This window comes from Dermacentor variabilis, chromosome 7 (assembly GCF_050947875.1).
Source record: "Dermacentor variabilis isolate Ectoservices chromosome 7, ASM5094787v1, whole genome shotgun sequence".
Classification (NCBI taxonomy): Eukaryota; Metazoa; Arthropoda; class Arachnida; order Ixodida; family Ixodidae; genus Dermacentor; species Dermacentor variabilis.
The window spans coordinates 74,420,738-74,438,080 of record NC_134574.1 but is presented as its reverse complement, the minus strand read 5'-3'; the positions used below and the strand labels follow the sequence as shown (position 1 = coordinate 74,438,080).

The following is a 17,343-nucleotide window of genomic DNA, read 5'->3' as shown; positions in this document are numbered from 1 at the left end:
GAAATGCAGAAACACTTGTGTACTTAGATTTAGGTGCACGATAGAACCCCTGGTGGTCAAAATATCCGGAGTCCTCCACTACGGCGTGCCTCATAATCAGGAAGTGGTTTTGCCACGTAAAACCCCATAATTATTTTTCTTTTTTTTTTTGGTATTCAGCGTGTCCAGGTAAACGCGGCCTTCTACTTATGGGGGAGTTAATTTATTTGGGTTAGTATAGCCCTGTGGTATAGTACGCATTATATAGGGCCAAGTAAGCCAAGTATACTGTCATTCATTTATATTTTTGGACAGGCTGGGGGGAGAGAAAACAGAAGCTGTTCTGGTTTCTTTTATTTATTTAAGAGTGTAATTATTTCCAGCTGTGTCTTCATCAAAGTACCCTAAAGGATCACCTTTCATTCCGCCATTTTTCCCCCTTGAAATTCACCCTCTTCCAGTGGAACATATTAAAGCGAAGCTTTCTGTGTCTCGCTGATTCGGCTGTGAGCGCTGAAAACGCACTGCAGGAAAGCCAACTTACACATCGGCGTTGAACACTACGGTTTACACTCGGGGTACCGTGCCAGCGTCGACTGGCCGGCCGGTCAGTGCCTGATAGCGGCGCGAAGCGACGAGCTCAGCAGGAGTAGCGCATGCGCACAAAGTTCACTGGAAGCGCAAGTTGCGTCTACTAGGCATGACGCGAGCCAAGTTGCGATTAACTGAGCTTCCCTGGTTAGCGGAGGCAGCAAGTGCGCGTGAACACGTGCTCGTCTTAGGATCCGGAACAAAAAAAAAATCAAAGCCCATTTCTTAAAGAAATATTCTTGAGCGCGGCGCTACCCAGACAAACTGTATATATCTGAATTGCATCACACGGGTCACGCAATGCATTCCCGGCCGTCACCATGGGTAGGCTGCGGGAACCGCGTACGGCAGAAGAAGAGGCTGCCGTACGCGAAAGTAAGCACGAGCGCGATCGTGCCCGTAAGGACGGTCCCATGTATCGGCAACGGCATACAGAAGCCATGTGGGAGACGCTTGTGAAGTCGACATGCCTACTGGTCTTGTGATCGCCAGCGTGTACATCAGACCGAACACGTCTCATTGTGACGCGGAAACGTTCCTGGCAGAAACCATGAAGACCTTAAAGCCCCATAGTACGCCGATCCTCGTATGCGGTGACATTAACTTCGATGTGGTGAAAGAGCACAGCAACTGGATAAAGAGTTTCATGCTAGATCGCTACTTGTTGAAATTGAAGACGCTACAGAGACCCACAACGCAACACGCTTCCTGCATTGATCTCACATTTGCAAGCAGGCTGTGTCACGTTACGATGGCCGAGCCTCTGACAGTCTACACAGCGATTACAGGTCGATACTGCGTAAGCGTACAGTTGTCCGTGAAAATGTGAGTGGGTACGTGCAATCAATGGCTACATGATCTAAAATAAAAGCTATGCAACTTAACGAAATGTGTGTTCATTCAACTTCAACGTTCGAAAAATACAATCCTAAACAAGTAATCAAATCACATTTACATACCATCGGGTCGCTCAGCATTTTTTGGGTTCGTTGTGTGGTCGTTGGCTTTGGACTTTCATTGATTCAGTTTACATTGGGGGAAAGCTCCACGTTCAACTATCGTACTTTAAGAAAGGCGCTTTGACTCTTTAGTACCCAAGCGGTTTTCTAGCCCACGTTTTTAATCCCATAGAGCATAAGACTAGTCAGTCCGTTCATGTTTGAGACCTAAAGAGGCGGGCATTACACACAAAATAAATCACAGTGTTCAGGTATCTATTTTAAAATCATGTTTGCTTAGCAGAAATGATAACGCTACCACTGACTTCCACATAGCCATGATTAAGATGAGCTGCCAAGTAACGACAAATTTCTCTGCGACGAGCGAATTAGGTCTTAATGCCTAAATGCGAGACCAACATCTGCTAAACGTCACAGGCAGGTACTTTGTTGCCAAAGAAATAGAAGTTAAGAGTACGTTGGTTTGATGACAGATTGTTTGCCGTCACGTGGTGGACTCCTCAGAGTATATTTTGTTAATATTCTGCTGAAGTACGTAATTAACTGAATTAAACACATTTTAATATTCCTTGTAGTACCAAGTGTGTTTTTCTACGTCGTAGAGGCTCAGGCACTACTGATCCAGTTTATTGTGGCAGCGTACATCCTGCGGGGTGCATTTTTCCCGTCATTTAAAGATATCCCGCTAAATATGCAAAAAGAAACAGGTGGCCGCGTTCATGCATTATGGTATTACAGCGCTCCCAACGCTGCTTCGCACGAACGAGGCGTGCACTGGCCTGGCTATCGCTTGTCAGAGACGGTGGATACATCTTTCGCCCCTTGAGCAATAAGATTTACCTGGAAGTTCGGCAGCCGTGTCGTTTGCTGCCTTTAATATTAGTCCCGTTCTCGCGCTGTCTGCAATGGTGTGTCCTCGTGCCAGCAAGCCCAGCTGACCACTATTTGGAAGAGTCGTGTTTATTTTTCAACTAAAATAAAGACATTGCGAAGAGATTTTGGGGGCTTGCTGACGAAATGATTAATTCAAGGGGTCGCACAAGCCCAATGAAAATTGTGCATACCACAACTGCTTATGGTCCCCTCACCAGGCAACTTGGAAAATTTTGGTTGTATACTCTACATTGTTACGAGTCCTCTAGGGAGCGTTCTACGGCAAGAATTTTTTAAACTGGTTGATTATTGGCAGAGACAGAAATATTTGAAGTGTCACGAACCCAATATTTCAGCAGGCGAGCTTCACTGCCAATCAAGACTCTTGCGCCGCTGACTCCGTTGAGCCTCCGCAAGCAAAATTCCCTGCATTCTACCACGCCGGAGCCGGAGTATGGCGTCACGTAGACGTCACGGTTCCCGCCTTCTCATTTTTTTTTTTTTGTTTATCGCGTGTTTGTTGCGTGGCGTACTTCCGGTGACGGTCTCGAGCATGAGCCCGCGACCTGTTGCGTTTGTTTCCTTTAGCACTGCGCACAATCTTGCGAACTGCGCATGAGAACACGTGCGTTGTCTACTGGCTTCTTTTGCGAAATGTATCCCTCAGTGTGCGCACGTTTAGAGACGCCGGCTCACGGATCCTTTCCGCGATACACCGCGTCGTTGTGCCGCTGGCACCAGACAAGCGGTATGATAAGTCGGTGCCACATGAACACTGAGGTAGAGGCGAGCAGATCAAAGACCATGATCGCGCGCTAGGACACGGTACAAAAGGACATATTTTCGCTCTCTGCGGCCGCGCTTGTACGACGTGGGAAAAAGTAGACAAAACGGAGGTTCATCTCTATTAATTGACACGTTACGAAGTAAACCAAAGGCACGCAGACATTCGGTTTGTATGTTTTATTTCTATAAACTTTAATTCGTCAATTGAAGCAACAGATGAAACAAACAACTGCTGTCGCCTTGAATAATTCTCGAAGTCACGTGTTACTTTGAGTGACGTCACAGCACTGCGAATTACGTAGGGGCAATTGTGTCACTGACGGCGTCTCTCCGACTGGGAGTGCTGCGCCCGCGAGAAGGGTGCACGGCGTTTAATTTGAAATTTCATCTCTTTTCGCGGCGCATAGCGGTGTAATACTTCGCAGACATAATCGTTAACACGCATTGTGTGCACTGCGCTTGTCAGCTCAAAATGGCCACACCCGGTGAGGGGCCCGCTTAAGATGTTTTTCTATGCATATCTTTTTAATCAATAGAATATTTTTATTCTTACATTGACAAAGTTTGACTAGTCTCATGTTTCCTAAAAGTGCTGTCAAAAGAAGTAGATGCATCATGCTTAGGACAGTTAAGATTTAATTATCGCATAGGAAAGTAATGATGAGATTCCTTGCAGAATGAAAGTGCAATGTCTGTTTGACAATTGTGAAATATTAATAAAGGGGGGCGAAGCTACTGTTCGAGAGTGAGTGCTTGACCAGGAAAATGTGAGATTTACTTCAGTCAATAAATAGCTTTAATTACGCAATAACAAATGAGTGAAATAATGGCCGTTGTATAAAATTTCTATTCACCAACACTGTGACGCCGTTAACGCGGCATTTTGCGATTGAGATATAAGACCGTGCTTCAATTGGGATGCTGCATTGACCCTAGTTTACGTATTCAGAGTGATGTCTGGCTACTAAGTGACAAGATGTCGTTGTTTCTCATTGTAACTGCTCTGTTTTTATGGAAGGCGCACAAAAAATATAGCGTTTGTTCCTCTCATAATAATGACATATAAAAAATTACCACTAAAAGAAGAGCGCCATCCTACGCAAACACAGAGAGCGGGATCCCGCATTTCCTTCCTTTTCTTTCCTCACTCTCTCTTCTCGTGCCGGAGCGAACGAATGAAAGTTGACGTATTGCCGCGGGAGTATATCAAACAACAAAATCATAGTCGACGTAGCCAAAGCTTGGTTCGCAGCGCCACCATCAATCGTGCATGAGATCGATAGTTTACCTAAGCCATAGGACACCTTAGCGTACCAAGTTTCACAGCTGGAAATTCCTACTGAACAAACATTTTCGTTGAGTGTTATGGTAATGATTTGCCGACTCATCGTTTCGAGGTACCTGCGCCAGAGGCGTCGAAAAATGTCTACGGAGATTTGTGCACCGGAAACACATTACACGTTTAATGCACAACCAGGAACCCCCAAAAATAATGTTCAGATTAGAGACCCGACCTCAGCCTCAAAAATGAGGTTGAGGTGAGGTCTCCTGAATGCACCACAAATTTATTTGTAGAGGTTGAGTGATGTCCAATCTGATGGAAGGTTGAAGTGAGATAAACTGATTTGAGGTCATTTGCCCACCTTTGTCAAACAGCATCTACTGTTAACGTAATATTCATTATAGACATTAGACATTATAGCAAACATTACACGAAAGGCCCTGATATGCCGGGCAATCACGCTTGTCTGTGAAAGCCGTGGCATGTTTGCGGCAGTACATCGCCTATCCAATGTACATCTGACATCTGTACCGCATACAGAATATCTACAGTACACTACAAACATCTAGGTGTTATGTGTTATATATGGGCAACGTTTCTGCAACATGATTTGGACGACCGTTTGTCAGTTGCGCTACTGTTGATTCTTAGTAAAATGGATAACAAAGAAAGTCTCAAGGATGTGTCTTAAGTCCAACCAAGAACATCTCATGAATGGTAATGCAATGTATTCGGTTTGTTGGGTATAAAATTAATGTGTGCACCAGTCAAATGTTCTTCAGATACCTTCCTCCAGCACTTGAGGCTGTCTTAAATGGAGCGCCAATGCATTTTAAGCATGAAATGCTTTTAGCTCCCGTTGTCAGCGACCTTCGAGCGATCTTTAGCCAAAAGCCACAGCCGTTATCAGGGCACTCAAACAAGAACATCCGGGCAAGTTGCGACAACAAAGCGAGATCCCCCACCCTTTGAACAGGACCGCATTACATACGCTAGTTACTCCCAGAGAAGTTCCAAAAAATCTTGTGGCTGCTGAAGAACTTGATCAGGGCCTTCTGTGTGCTTCTCTGATGAGGTAGATGTTCTCTTGTACATTTTTTTTCCAAATTGTGATCTTTTATGTGCATCTTCATCTGTCGTCTTCGTTTTAGTGGGAATTTCTTTTCCATCACCATCTCGTCCTGATGTCAACTTCATGAATATCTACCACCCAACTACCCTTCCCATTCCCCCCTACCCGAGAGAGCTGAGAGGCTGCTCTGCTCGGCTGCTCGACCCTGGAGGATCACCGCGCCCTAGTGGCCCAAGCGCGTGCTGCAGCAGAAGCCACAGGGCTCCCGGACTAGGGACCCCTCCTAAATTTTGTGAGGGGTCGGTCCTTAAGGCCGTCCCCAAGTCTCTCCTGTCATTATTCAACAAAGTTTTCACCACCACCACCACCACCTACCGTCGTTTTCTAACACATTGTGTAACCCCACACCTGAACTAGAGCGTTACAACACAAAATTATATGCGTCGACTGGTTTCATTTTTAACCACCGCGAGAGCAATGACAACATCTGAACGTGCTTCCTATAGGGAGCACGTTCAATGGGGTACATAGGGAGCGCATCCAGCTACTCTAAGCACTACCGCGCAAATGCGCCCCCTGTAGAGCTGTCATCGGGGTACATCAGAATGAAGGCAGATTAACACAGAAGCTTCTGGACCCGTGAATAGAATATTCAGGCGTGTCGAGGCGGTTGAGTGCACAAAACTGGTGTAGAGCTTGACAGTATAAATGTGTGCCAATCGCAACAGAATTCTTTATTCCAACTTAAATTTAGCACTTTACGACTATTACGAGTGTCAGAGAAACACTTTGCACACACTCGACTCTTCTAACTAAGGAAGTTGCGTAATGTAGCCAGTTCTTCCGCATGGCTGCCAGGGACGAATTAACAGGTTGAGAACTAAAGAAACAGAAAGCCTGGAGAGAATGCACTCCGTATAAGTGGTGTGCACAGCCAACGTGATCAGTGGCTTCACGGAACGCGTTTGTGTATATTGTTGTATTCGTATGCGAATGCGAACACGTACGCTGAGATCGTTCTCTTCTATCAACGCCTTCCACGACGAATACTGCGGGCGGCGGAATGAACCCAGTTTTGACGTAGCACTGCCACTTGGGCACAATGTTTGATGATGATGAGAAATATGATGATAATGATGATTGTGATGATGATGACGTAAATTATCATTTGCTGGCATCCCCTTTAAAACGTGGCGGTGACAAATAGTAACCTTGTCTGACTGACCTAATCAAGTTATCTATACACACTTTATCAGCCAAGCATTTTGCTTACTTGTTCCAAGTCTTTTCTCTCTTGCTTCAAACCTCTATATCTATCCTGTACAGTTACTATACCTGTAACGGATCCGGCCTTATCAATCTCTTTCCAGATTTCTTTTTCACCAATACACTGAACGTCTTTTGCTTATCTTGAATGATGACCGGTTAATACCTCCGCCCACTTTGAATCCCAGCGCTTCTGGAACTTCAACGTTACCTATGGGCCTCGCTGGGTTAATATGTTCGCACACCACTAGGATGTGCTCAATTATTTGCAGATTTTCGCTGAAGCAGACACGTCATCGCACGCGTGTGTGGTATGAACTTGAGGTGTTTGAACCTTGCGGTGGAGTCTGCGCGACTGTAGTGGCGCGGTGGAAGACGAGCAGTCCGTACCTCACGCTGTTAGAGCGGCCATGTGACCGGTTTGCCCTGCCTGTCCTGGTCTTGCGATCTTGGGCAAGCCGAGCTGCCGCCTGCACCCAGGCTTGTGTTCATGGTGAAGCTGAAGAGCAGCACATATCGTGCCTGTGCTTTGCGAGGTCTCGGAGCCGGCCTGCTCGGGTGCCGGTCGAGCTGCGTGCGTTCCGGTCTGCTCCTTTGGTTGGCAGTACCGCGTCCCTACTCACTGTTGGAAATTCGCCCCGGCCTCCACCGACTGCTGGTACGGTCCTCGCATCAGCTCGGCTCGATGAGCCGTGATTAAGTGCTATCGTCACGCCTCCGTAGGACTTACGTGCTAATGAAGCCGTGCACGACTATATAGCTTCTTCGCAGATTTTGCTTGCTTTCTTTGTCTAGTCTCATGTATGCGTTAGATCTCTGCCCAGTCCTGTCATGCCGTTATATAAATTATTCCTTTGTTCTTTGAGCCTTCGTGTGTCTGAGACCTGGGCCCACATCATAGTGTTGCGAATATTTGCTGCTCTATGTGTTGCCGTTTCATCGCTATAGCGCGAACTGTACCTTAGTCTTTGTTATGAATAATCAATGTTACTCTAATTTTGCTAGTCGATGCTTTTGGCCTATTATCTTCGAAAACCATCCTTGCACATAACAACCAACATATTTCGTCCTCGGATGACAGGTGGTCCCGACCGCAGTACACTTAAACACGGCCTTTGAGACAACTTTGCGCGTCGCCTTGCGTCGCAGTCTCGGAGGGCTTATTACTGCGCAAAATTTGTACAGCTGTTGACATAATCAGAACGTCATTCCATCGTCTTTTGACCCATTGCACTGGAGTGAAATCGCCACGCCTGAGCTCGTGGCCACGGATTCGTTCGTTTCCCATACAAGATCCGTAAGCTCCCATTACCCGACCTTAGGCGCCATTTGCTCGCCAGAACAAATACGATAATATCATATCCAAAAAAAGCTTATTCCGGCAAAGCCCACCACACGATGCATGTCGACGTAAATTCGATTAGCAGTGAAGCAACGTAGCGACACTTGTTAATGCCACCACCGGAACGCGTCATGAATAGAGAGTGCGCTGCAGCCAGGCTCCGCCCTGAAGCATTCCTCTGGAAACGCCGAGCCACCTAACGGCGCTGCCGCGATGTCCGCTCGTGGCGTGCGTCTGTATATATATTTATACGAGACTGTCTGAACATATATCACGCGTGAGTTCGATTCCGCCCAACACCGGAGAAATGTGAATAACTTTTCTGTCATTGAAAGGCGGCACGCATCCAGTTGCCCACACCCAGGGGCCCCCGTTGGCGTCAAAGACGTTCACTGAAGAGCGGCACGTGCCAAGTGTCACATATTCAGTGATCCAATTTCGTCCAACTGTCGGTTCCGAACACGGTTCCGTCAGCACAGCCAGGCCGATGCTCTAGCCAGTAGACCGTGGACTACCCAGTGACCCAAGATGGCGGGAAAACGGTTAGAAGACAGAAGCAAAGAAACATTCAGCTTCGATCATTTGGGCGATATCGGTGTAGTCCGTCATTCACTGTGCGTTTATACTGCACATACATTCAATTATTGAGTGGAACTTGTTGCTGGGCGAGTTGGTTGAGATCTATTAAATACGTTGTTGCGCTAACAGGAAAGTAAAGGCTTAGGAGGGCAAGTAAGAAACGATAGTTCGAGCGCTGAGCTTCGCGCTCGACCTATCGTTTCTTACTTGGCCTCCTAAGTCTTTATTTTCCTGTTAGCGCAATAATGTATTCAGAACAAACATAGATACCGGAAAAGTGCGTGAAGTATCCCAAAAAAGATGCTGATCGCACGAAAAAGGAGCAAGTAGGACGCCATCTCACCGCGCACGCACTTCCCGATGCCCGCATGGTGGACGTAGATGGGCCTCGCTTGAGAGCACAGGCACTGGGAGACGCCTCGCTGTTCGTTCCTAAACCACGGCCGGCGAGAGAAGGAAAAAGAAATTTGATATAGCTACGCACGTGAAGCTTTCTTCAGTCACAAGGGACACCGACGAGCAGCAATATATCGGTTTAACAGTGGGAAAGTATTCTCTGAAAACTACTTTCATCCATTTGGCCTTATAATGTGGGTAATCGTCCGGGTTCATCGTTTTTCATGGTTTAACCCTGTAAAGCCCAACGGGTAATAGATGCTACGGTGATACCTGGAAATTCTGGTTTCAACACAAGAAATAAAGCCTGTAGCAAAGTATTCGATACGCGCTTCTTCCTGTGGAGGACTGATCAAAATTTTTATTTATTTATTTATTTATTTATTTATTTATTTATTTATTTATTTATTTATTTATTTATTTATACATACTGCAGCCTCAGCGAGACTATTGCAGGAGTCGTCAAGAGCCGCAGTTATTGAGAATTGTTTCGGAAGGGTGCCACAGAACTAAGTCGGAAAGAAATGGAGGGGGAGTCGGAATGCTCATCTATCAGGGAGCCAAATGGAAAAGAGTAAATTCAAAATGTCGAGAGCATCTTTGGTTATCAGGTACAATGGTGGGAAAAAAATTGGCTGGGCGTTACGTATTTGTGGACCGCAAATAACTGCACAGAGAAGAATAAAGAGTTAGTGGAATGCATAAGCGCTGATCTTAAGGGTCTCGGGAATGGTGCTGAAATTGTCCTATTAGGTCACATGAATGCCCACATACAGGATTTAGATGGCTACACCGACAACAACGAGAAGTCAATGCTAGACCTTTGTGAGCAACATAACCTCGTTATCGCGAGTACAGGGCCTAAGTGTGAAGGGCAGATCACGTGAGAAATGGGAAACCAGCAATCGACCATTGATTACTGTCTGATGACAGAAGTAATTCATGATAAGTTGAGAGAAATGGTCATTGATGAGGAGCGGTATAGCAGCATAGGGAGTGACCATAAACGCATCATTTTGAAAATGGGATATTTAGTTGGGAAAGAGAGCAAGGAGCGCGAAATGGCTAGCCCAAATTTGAAGGCTGAACAAATAGTAAATATAGTCACTAGAGTCGAGGAAGAAATTGGCAAATGGCCAAGTAAAGAGTGGGAATATGGTGAGGTTCCAAGTGTAATAACGACAGAAATACGGAAAGAGAAACGACATGTTCGTTGGAAAGGAACAAAGAAACCGAAAAGCTGGTGGAACAGGGAGATACGAGAAGCGATCGCCGAACGACAGAAAGGATCTCGAGAGCACAGGCAGGCAAAGAAGGCGCAGTTGCCACCGGATGAAGTAACCAGTAAATGGGGAATATACCAGGAGAAAAAGTCTATGGTTCAAATACTGGTGCAAGCAAAATTAAAAGGGGAAAGTGAACGTTGGTTGTCAGAAATACGTGAGAAAAAGAAGGCCGCACATAGAATATTTTGTAACCATTTCAAATTATTAGGCTGGAAGTCAACAACAATACAACATATCCTAGACGAAGGTGAAAACAGACTGGAAGGAGAAGCAGCAATAAATTACATCCGAAAAGTAACAGCCGAATCTTTCGAAGGCAATGACGAGGTTGTATTTGAAGACAAAAAGAGCATGAAAGAGACCCAAGTGGAAAAGGAGCTGGTGCCGACAAATTTAAACTAGAAGAAAGCGGAAGAGAAAATTCCTAAGCGCGCAGCCACAGGGCTAGACGAGGTTCCCGTAAGGCTGATAAATGAACTAAAACCAAAAAGAAAGGAAGCTCAGGTGAAAGCAGTGGAAAAAAAACTTTAAAAGATAGACGAATACCAGACAGTTGGCCACAAAGTAGAATGAATTTAATTTATAAAGGTAAGGGGGAGAAAGACAGAATTCACTCGTGTAGACCGTTGACCATTACATCGGTAATATACAGGCCAGCAATGCAGGCAATCAAATTAAAGCTTCAAGCATGGGCAGAGAATAATGGCATATTGGGTGAGCTTAAGAATGGCTTCAGGATAGGTAGGCGTTTGGATAACTTGTTTGTTCTTACTCAGTGTATTGAAATATCAAAAGCAGAAAGCAGACCGTTGTATGTGGCCTTTTTAGACATTACAGGAGCCTACGACAACGTAGACCGCAACATTTTGGGATATTCTGGAAGGAGAAGGCTTAGCTAACGATTGTCTACAGCTTTTGAGAGAGATTTACCTAGAAAATACCGTTTGCGTTGAATGGGAAGGGATGAGGAGCGAGGAGAAAGTTCATATCAACAAGGGACTGAGGCAGGGGTGCCCTTTATCCCCTTTGCTGTTTATGAGGTACATGGTGAGGATTGAGAGGGCGCTAGAAGGAAGTAATATCAGGTTTAATCTCTCGTGCAAACAGGTGGGTACAGTAGTATAGCAGCAGCTCCCAGGTTTATTTTATGCGGACCACATTGTGTTGCTAGCTAACAAGCAAAGTAATTTGCAACGTCTGGCTAATATCTGTGGACAGGAAGGCAACAATTTAGGTTTGAAATTTAGTGTTAGAAAATCAGGTGTTATGGTATTCAATGAAAACAGTGAACAGACAGTGGAGATACAGGGCCAAGAAATACCTCGGGTAACGGAATATAAATATCTTGGTATATGGATAAACAAAGGCAATAGATATATGGAAACACAGGAAAAAACCATAACAGTAAAGGGGAAGAGAAATGCAGCCATAATGAAGCACAGAGCGCCATGGGGATACAATAGGTATGAGGTCCTCCGAGGTATGTGGAAAGGTGTAATGGTTCCAGGACTTACTTTCGGAAATGCGGTTGTTTGCTTTAAATCAGGGGTACAATCAGGACTCGACGGGAACTAAAGGTCAGTGGGACGCCTCGCATTGGGCGCTCATGGGAAGACTACAAATGAATTTGTGCAGGGTGATATGGGCTGGACTAGTTTTGAAGCGAGGGAAGCTCGCAGTGAATTTGAGTATGAAGAACGGCTGAGGAACATGGAGGAAAGTAAATGGGCTGGGAGAGTGTTCCAGGTATCTGTACAGGAAAAACGTTGATTCACAGTGGACGAAAAGAACTAGGAAGCTTACCAGCAAGTATGCGGCCTGTTGGGTGGGCAACACAGCAACAAAGAAGGTCAAGCGGAAAGTCAGAGAGGCTGAATTAATCTCATGGGTGGAGGCAATGTGGAAAAGAAACCTGCCATGAGTAACTAGTTAAGAGGAAAAAACGAAATCGGGAAAGAAACGATTTATGATAACTCAAAGGGAAGCTCATTACTTTTCGAAGCGAGATCGGGATGCCTTAGAGCACGCACCTATAAAGCGAGATATAAGAAGGAAGAAGAAGCATGTGCTTGCTGCGGTAAAGCTAGGGAAACGACGGAGCATGTTTTATTAGAATGTGAAGACGTCTACCCAGCGGTCGATTTAGGCACCACTGGCCTCCTTGAAGCCCTTGGGTTCAGCTGGAGCAGTGGTAAAGCAAACATGTCCGCAATCGGCATTAGTAAGAGGCGATTGGAGGATTGGTGGAAAAAAAGTAGGGAAACGACAAAAGACGGAGACGTACAAAAACACAGTTCGCAATAGGGGATCAGAAAATTTTGGCGTGGTAGTTCATAGTGTTTTTTTTTCATTGTTTACCCTGGATAGGACATTAGGCAGTATAATAGCAAGAGCTTGGTGGCGCAACCCACCACTCCGTTCCAAAGGGGACGCTCATAACATCCATCCATCCATACATATATAGCGAGTGTGTCGATCTTTTTTCTTTTAATTTTTATTCACTCTTGTGTACAATGTATATCTCTAGCCAGCATGTCAAAATATGCTGGGTACCTGGGCAGAGAGATATCGAGGCCAATATGCCTGCAGACAAAACCCCCACATTCACAGCAACAAAAGCCAGCAGCTCCTAAGTAGCTGTCCCTGCCATAAACTTGAAGCCTTTGCTACGTAAGAACCTCAGGAGCTATTGACAGCGCTTAAAGGTCACTGAAACATGGGAACCAGAATTATCCAAATGGCCACCTACAACAAAAATACGTCGAATTGAGGTAAGTACTTGTCAACTTCTAATAGGCCACACATATGACACGCGCTCCCATCTGTTCACCGGTGATGACCCGTCTATCTGTGCTAAATGTCGAGACCTTGACCTTCATTCACGTATTGCTAGAAGGTCGCGAAGTCGAGCCTCAAATGGAAAAAAAGTACTTTCCTTCAGCATACCGACAGTATATTCCACTTCAACCAGCAATGTTCTTCGGTAACGACCCGCTTTTAAGCAGGAAACTGGTCATTTCTGAATTAAATTATGGGGTTTTACGTGCCAAAACCATGATTTCATTATGAGGTACGCCATAGTGGAGGACTCAGGAATGATTTGTACCCTCAGGCGTTCTAACCTGCACCTAAATCTAAGTACGCGGGCGTTTTCGCATTTCATCATCATCATCATCATCAGCTTGGGTACGCCCACTGCAGGACAAAGGCCTCTCCCATACTTCTCCAACTACCCCGGTCATTTCGCATTTCGCCCCCATCTAAATGCGGCCGCCGTGGCCGGGAAAAACCAGCCATTTTTATCGCAACTGATGGGTTTAGTGACATAATAAAAATAAGGGGAGCGTAAGCACACTCTTAATGGCGCTCCAAATAACTTCCACTAAGTCGAAATGTGTTTGCAAATATGCTCCACTTAGTGGCATTTATGACGAAAGAGATGCAGATGTTTCACGTACTTGCGTAATCCGTGTGAGTACTCATTTTTTTTTTTTACTTCGAACATCGTTCAATAAGGCTTCGACTAAGGCTGGTTCGAACACTTCGAACACTTTTTTAAAAGGCTATAAAGATTGCTCGCATCACCTCCCTACAGATGAATTATCTACCTAGGCAGACGTCAGTTCTAAGAAAAACCTAATAAGTCAATTCATAACTCTAGCAATTACATTAATTGACCGTTAACTTTACGGCCCATGTTTATATTGGGAAGTTAGAGCGAATCGTCATGAAAGTCTACTTCGGAGTTAATGCACTTCGATATGGCCGTGTAGACCAAAGTAACTGGCGTCAAATTATTCTTTCAGCTTATCGGATTACGCATGCGGCAACACGAAGCGCATCTCTCCATCCAACCTATGTGTGACGTACAAGTGTAAGCAAGCTGCCGCCCCACTTCCCTCTTCCCACGAGCTTATTACGTTTGGCGTTTGGCTCAACCCCAGATTGGACGCATATTCACTTCAGTAGCAGGGACGAGACAAACCGCTTAATCGCACGGTGTGGCGGACTTTCATTTAACACCGCTCTACTACGTCACAGGAGAGCTGCACTGCTAGTCGCACCTCGCGGTGCAACGTGCGTATCAGATAAATGGAACTAATAATTTGACGCCAGCTACTTCGGTCTACGTGGTCATTTCGATATGTAGAGACCCTTAACTAGACTTTGACGACGATTGCCTTTAAATTTCTAATATAAAAATGTGATGTAATGTTTACAACTAAGTAGCTTATGCGATTACTTCAACCAATGCCCGGCAACATTTTTCCCACATAGGTTCCACTTAATAAGTGGAACATCTTATTATTATTTTTTTTGCAAATATGTCCCACTTGCTTACACTATAAAAATGTTTGCACTCTTTGGGGTGTGACCTTTTGGAGTGCGAATCATCATCCTTCTGGCGTGCCTATCTTTTTCTTCCCCACCGTGTGCCCAGTAATTCCGGTCCCGAACGGCAATACGTGTCAACAGCGTGACATAGCATCTTTGACAGGAAAGTAGCGTGTGCAGAGTTTTCAGCAAAGGAAGCGCAAGCCGGATAGATGACTATTATTGTTTGGAGACGAGATACGCCCCAAACAGTGTAAATTTTGTTATTATTAGAGCGCTGGGAAACCACTGTGTAACGCGCCCGCCTTCACTTGCTGAGCAGCGGGCGAAGGAACAACACATCAACTTCGTTGCGGCTGAAACCGCACCTGTGAATACCTCAAGACAAAAGCCGCACAAGCACACTGCACCGCACTACTTCAAGCCAGCTGGGGCAAACTTACAGCCTATGTGGCACCTGCTAGTGTGTAGGCGTTTAGCTAAGGACCGGCTACGCAAAGCTCATGGGAGCCTGCCGGTGAACATAAACAAGCTCCGTTAACAACTTGACTGAGCCCGAAACTGCCGCGGTATTGCATTGGCTGTGCCGTTGCACTACTAAGTTCGAGGCTTCGCGTTAATCCCGGTCGCGGCGGCCGCGGGGGGCAGAATGGAAAAAAAAAAACGCTCGTGTACCGTGCATTGGGGTGAACATTGAAGAACCCCAGCAGGACAAGATTGTTCCGGAGTTGCCCGTTACGGCGTGCCTCACAATCATATCGTGGTTGTGGCACATAAAACCCCGAAATTACATTACATTAATTTTTTTTTCATGCCTAAACGCACCGATGTAGACGTATCACATCGTGAGGCGGGTTGCCATGTTGATGCTGCATCTTGAATATTCCTGTCACCTCGCGCCTTCCAAACGCACTTCGTGTGCGCTTTTCGTCGCCTGTGACCGCACAGCAGTCTATAGAGGAAATCAATGTCCATTTTCTCGAACGCTGACGGGACAATTATTACTTAACTACTTCCATGCAATTATCACTCATCACTTGATTAATTATCAATTGTCAATTATGCAATTATCGCATCACTTGATAATCTGGGTGAATGCGTTATCATTTCCGAGTTAACATTGAAGATGATTGAAGGCGACGAGTAATATAATGCATAAGAGGGGTCTCAGGAGGATACAACGGGACATCGTGTGACTTTGTCTTGTACTACATCTCAGGATACCAGGGCACGTGGTCTGGCTTTGTCTGGTACCACATCTTAGAGTACAAGGGGACAGCGTCTGACTGTCTAGTACTACATTTCAGGATACCACGGGACATCGTCTGACTTCGTGCAGTACCGCACCTCGTGCAAATGAGACCATCGGCGCACTGGGCGTCGTGAGTGCAGGCGCCGCCGAAGCCCAAACCGGCACTGCTGACCCGGGGGCGGTCCAGAGCAGGGCGGTACAGCTCTTCCTTCTGGGTCCGTGGCACTTCCTCGGTGAGCTCCACGAAAGGCCTGCGGGAAGAATCGCACAAGGACGGTTGCTGCTGCTGCAGGCATTTCGAATGGTGCGGACCACATCGCACTTTCTGCTGGAAGACTACTCACTCGAAGACAAGCCTGTGAGCCAGAGTAAGTTGCAGAAGGCCCAGCAGAAGATAACACGTCGCCTGCAAAGACATCTTGATTTCTTCGTCGTCTTCTTCGCCTTTCTTCACGCTGGTCCAACTGGGCGCGCTCATACGCTCGATTTACCGTGTCACGGTTTGCTTATCGAGTAAAGTACTAACTACAGAAGGCCTAACGTATCATCTTTGATACGCTGAAGCAAAGCTTCAGTTGTGGATCGTTCTGGAAACGCATTAATAATGAATGATAGAGTACTACATACTAATTAATTTGAGATAAATAATCAGTGCCATTTTCTTTTAGAGCTGGTGTAATCCCCATGGCCAGAACGCACGCGGAATAGAACATGGCATTCTCCACTCTCTAGACTCTGTCCAAACGTCAATATTTCCACATCACATTCCCCGTCATCTTGAGCTATATAATATATATCATTGTAAGGAAAGAGAGAAAGAGACAGACAGACAGACAAAGAACTTAGCTGCGCGATAGAACGCCTGACGATGATGATGATGACCTCTGCGTATCTGGTGCTAAATGGTGCTGATGGTGGTAATAATTGAAGAGCCTTAATTAATTGGTGTTTCTTTGTTTTCAGGCAAAGCCGAAGGCATCTGCAAGCAGCCAGTCATTCCAGTTATCAACCAATCCTTCCTCTAGTCAGTCCATTTCTAGTGTCTATGCTGAAGAGACTAGCGCAAGAGTGGACACGGGACACTAAAAAGGCGACAAGGACAAGCGCAAATTTCCAACTGGTGTTCATTACAAAAAGGTATCTATATGTACTCTCACGCTCTTCATCATAATCCCTTAAAATCGTGCAAGTCAACATGGTAATCTCAAATAAACAAGAGCGCACCAATGCCTAAGGCGGCCTCCCACATACAGAAAGCTTGCTAACGCACTTGCCTTCTGCGATAGCCATTGCCTCAATGATGAGTCTAGTGTTTTCTTGCACGTTGCTTGCTATTCTTTGTTTT

General features: G+C 45.7%; 1 protein-coding gene across 1 annotated transcript in view; it reads right to left on the bottom strand.

Moving 5' to 3' along the window:
- LOC142586847 (uncharacterized) overlaps positions 1 to 16,468 on the bottom strand; it is a 43,320-nt gene extending 26,852 nt beyond the window's left edge. Inside the window, exons 1-3 of the mRNA XM_075697718.1 lie at positions 16,343 to 16,468; positions 16,094 to 16,249; positions 9,073 to 9,161 (exon numbers count right to left, since the gene is read on the bottom strand). Coding sequence (XP_075553833.1) covers positions 9,073 to 9,161; positions 16,094 to 16,249; positions 16,343 to 16,416 — 319 coding nt within the window. The 5' untranslated portion in view covers positions 16,417 to 16,468. The remainder of the gene's footprint in view (positions 1 to 9,072; positions 9,162 to 16,093; positions 16,250 to 16,342) is intronic.
- Positions 16,469 to 17,343: the final 875 nt, after the last annotated feature.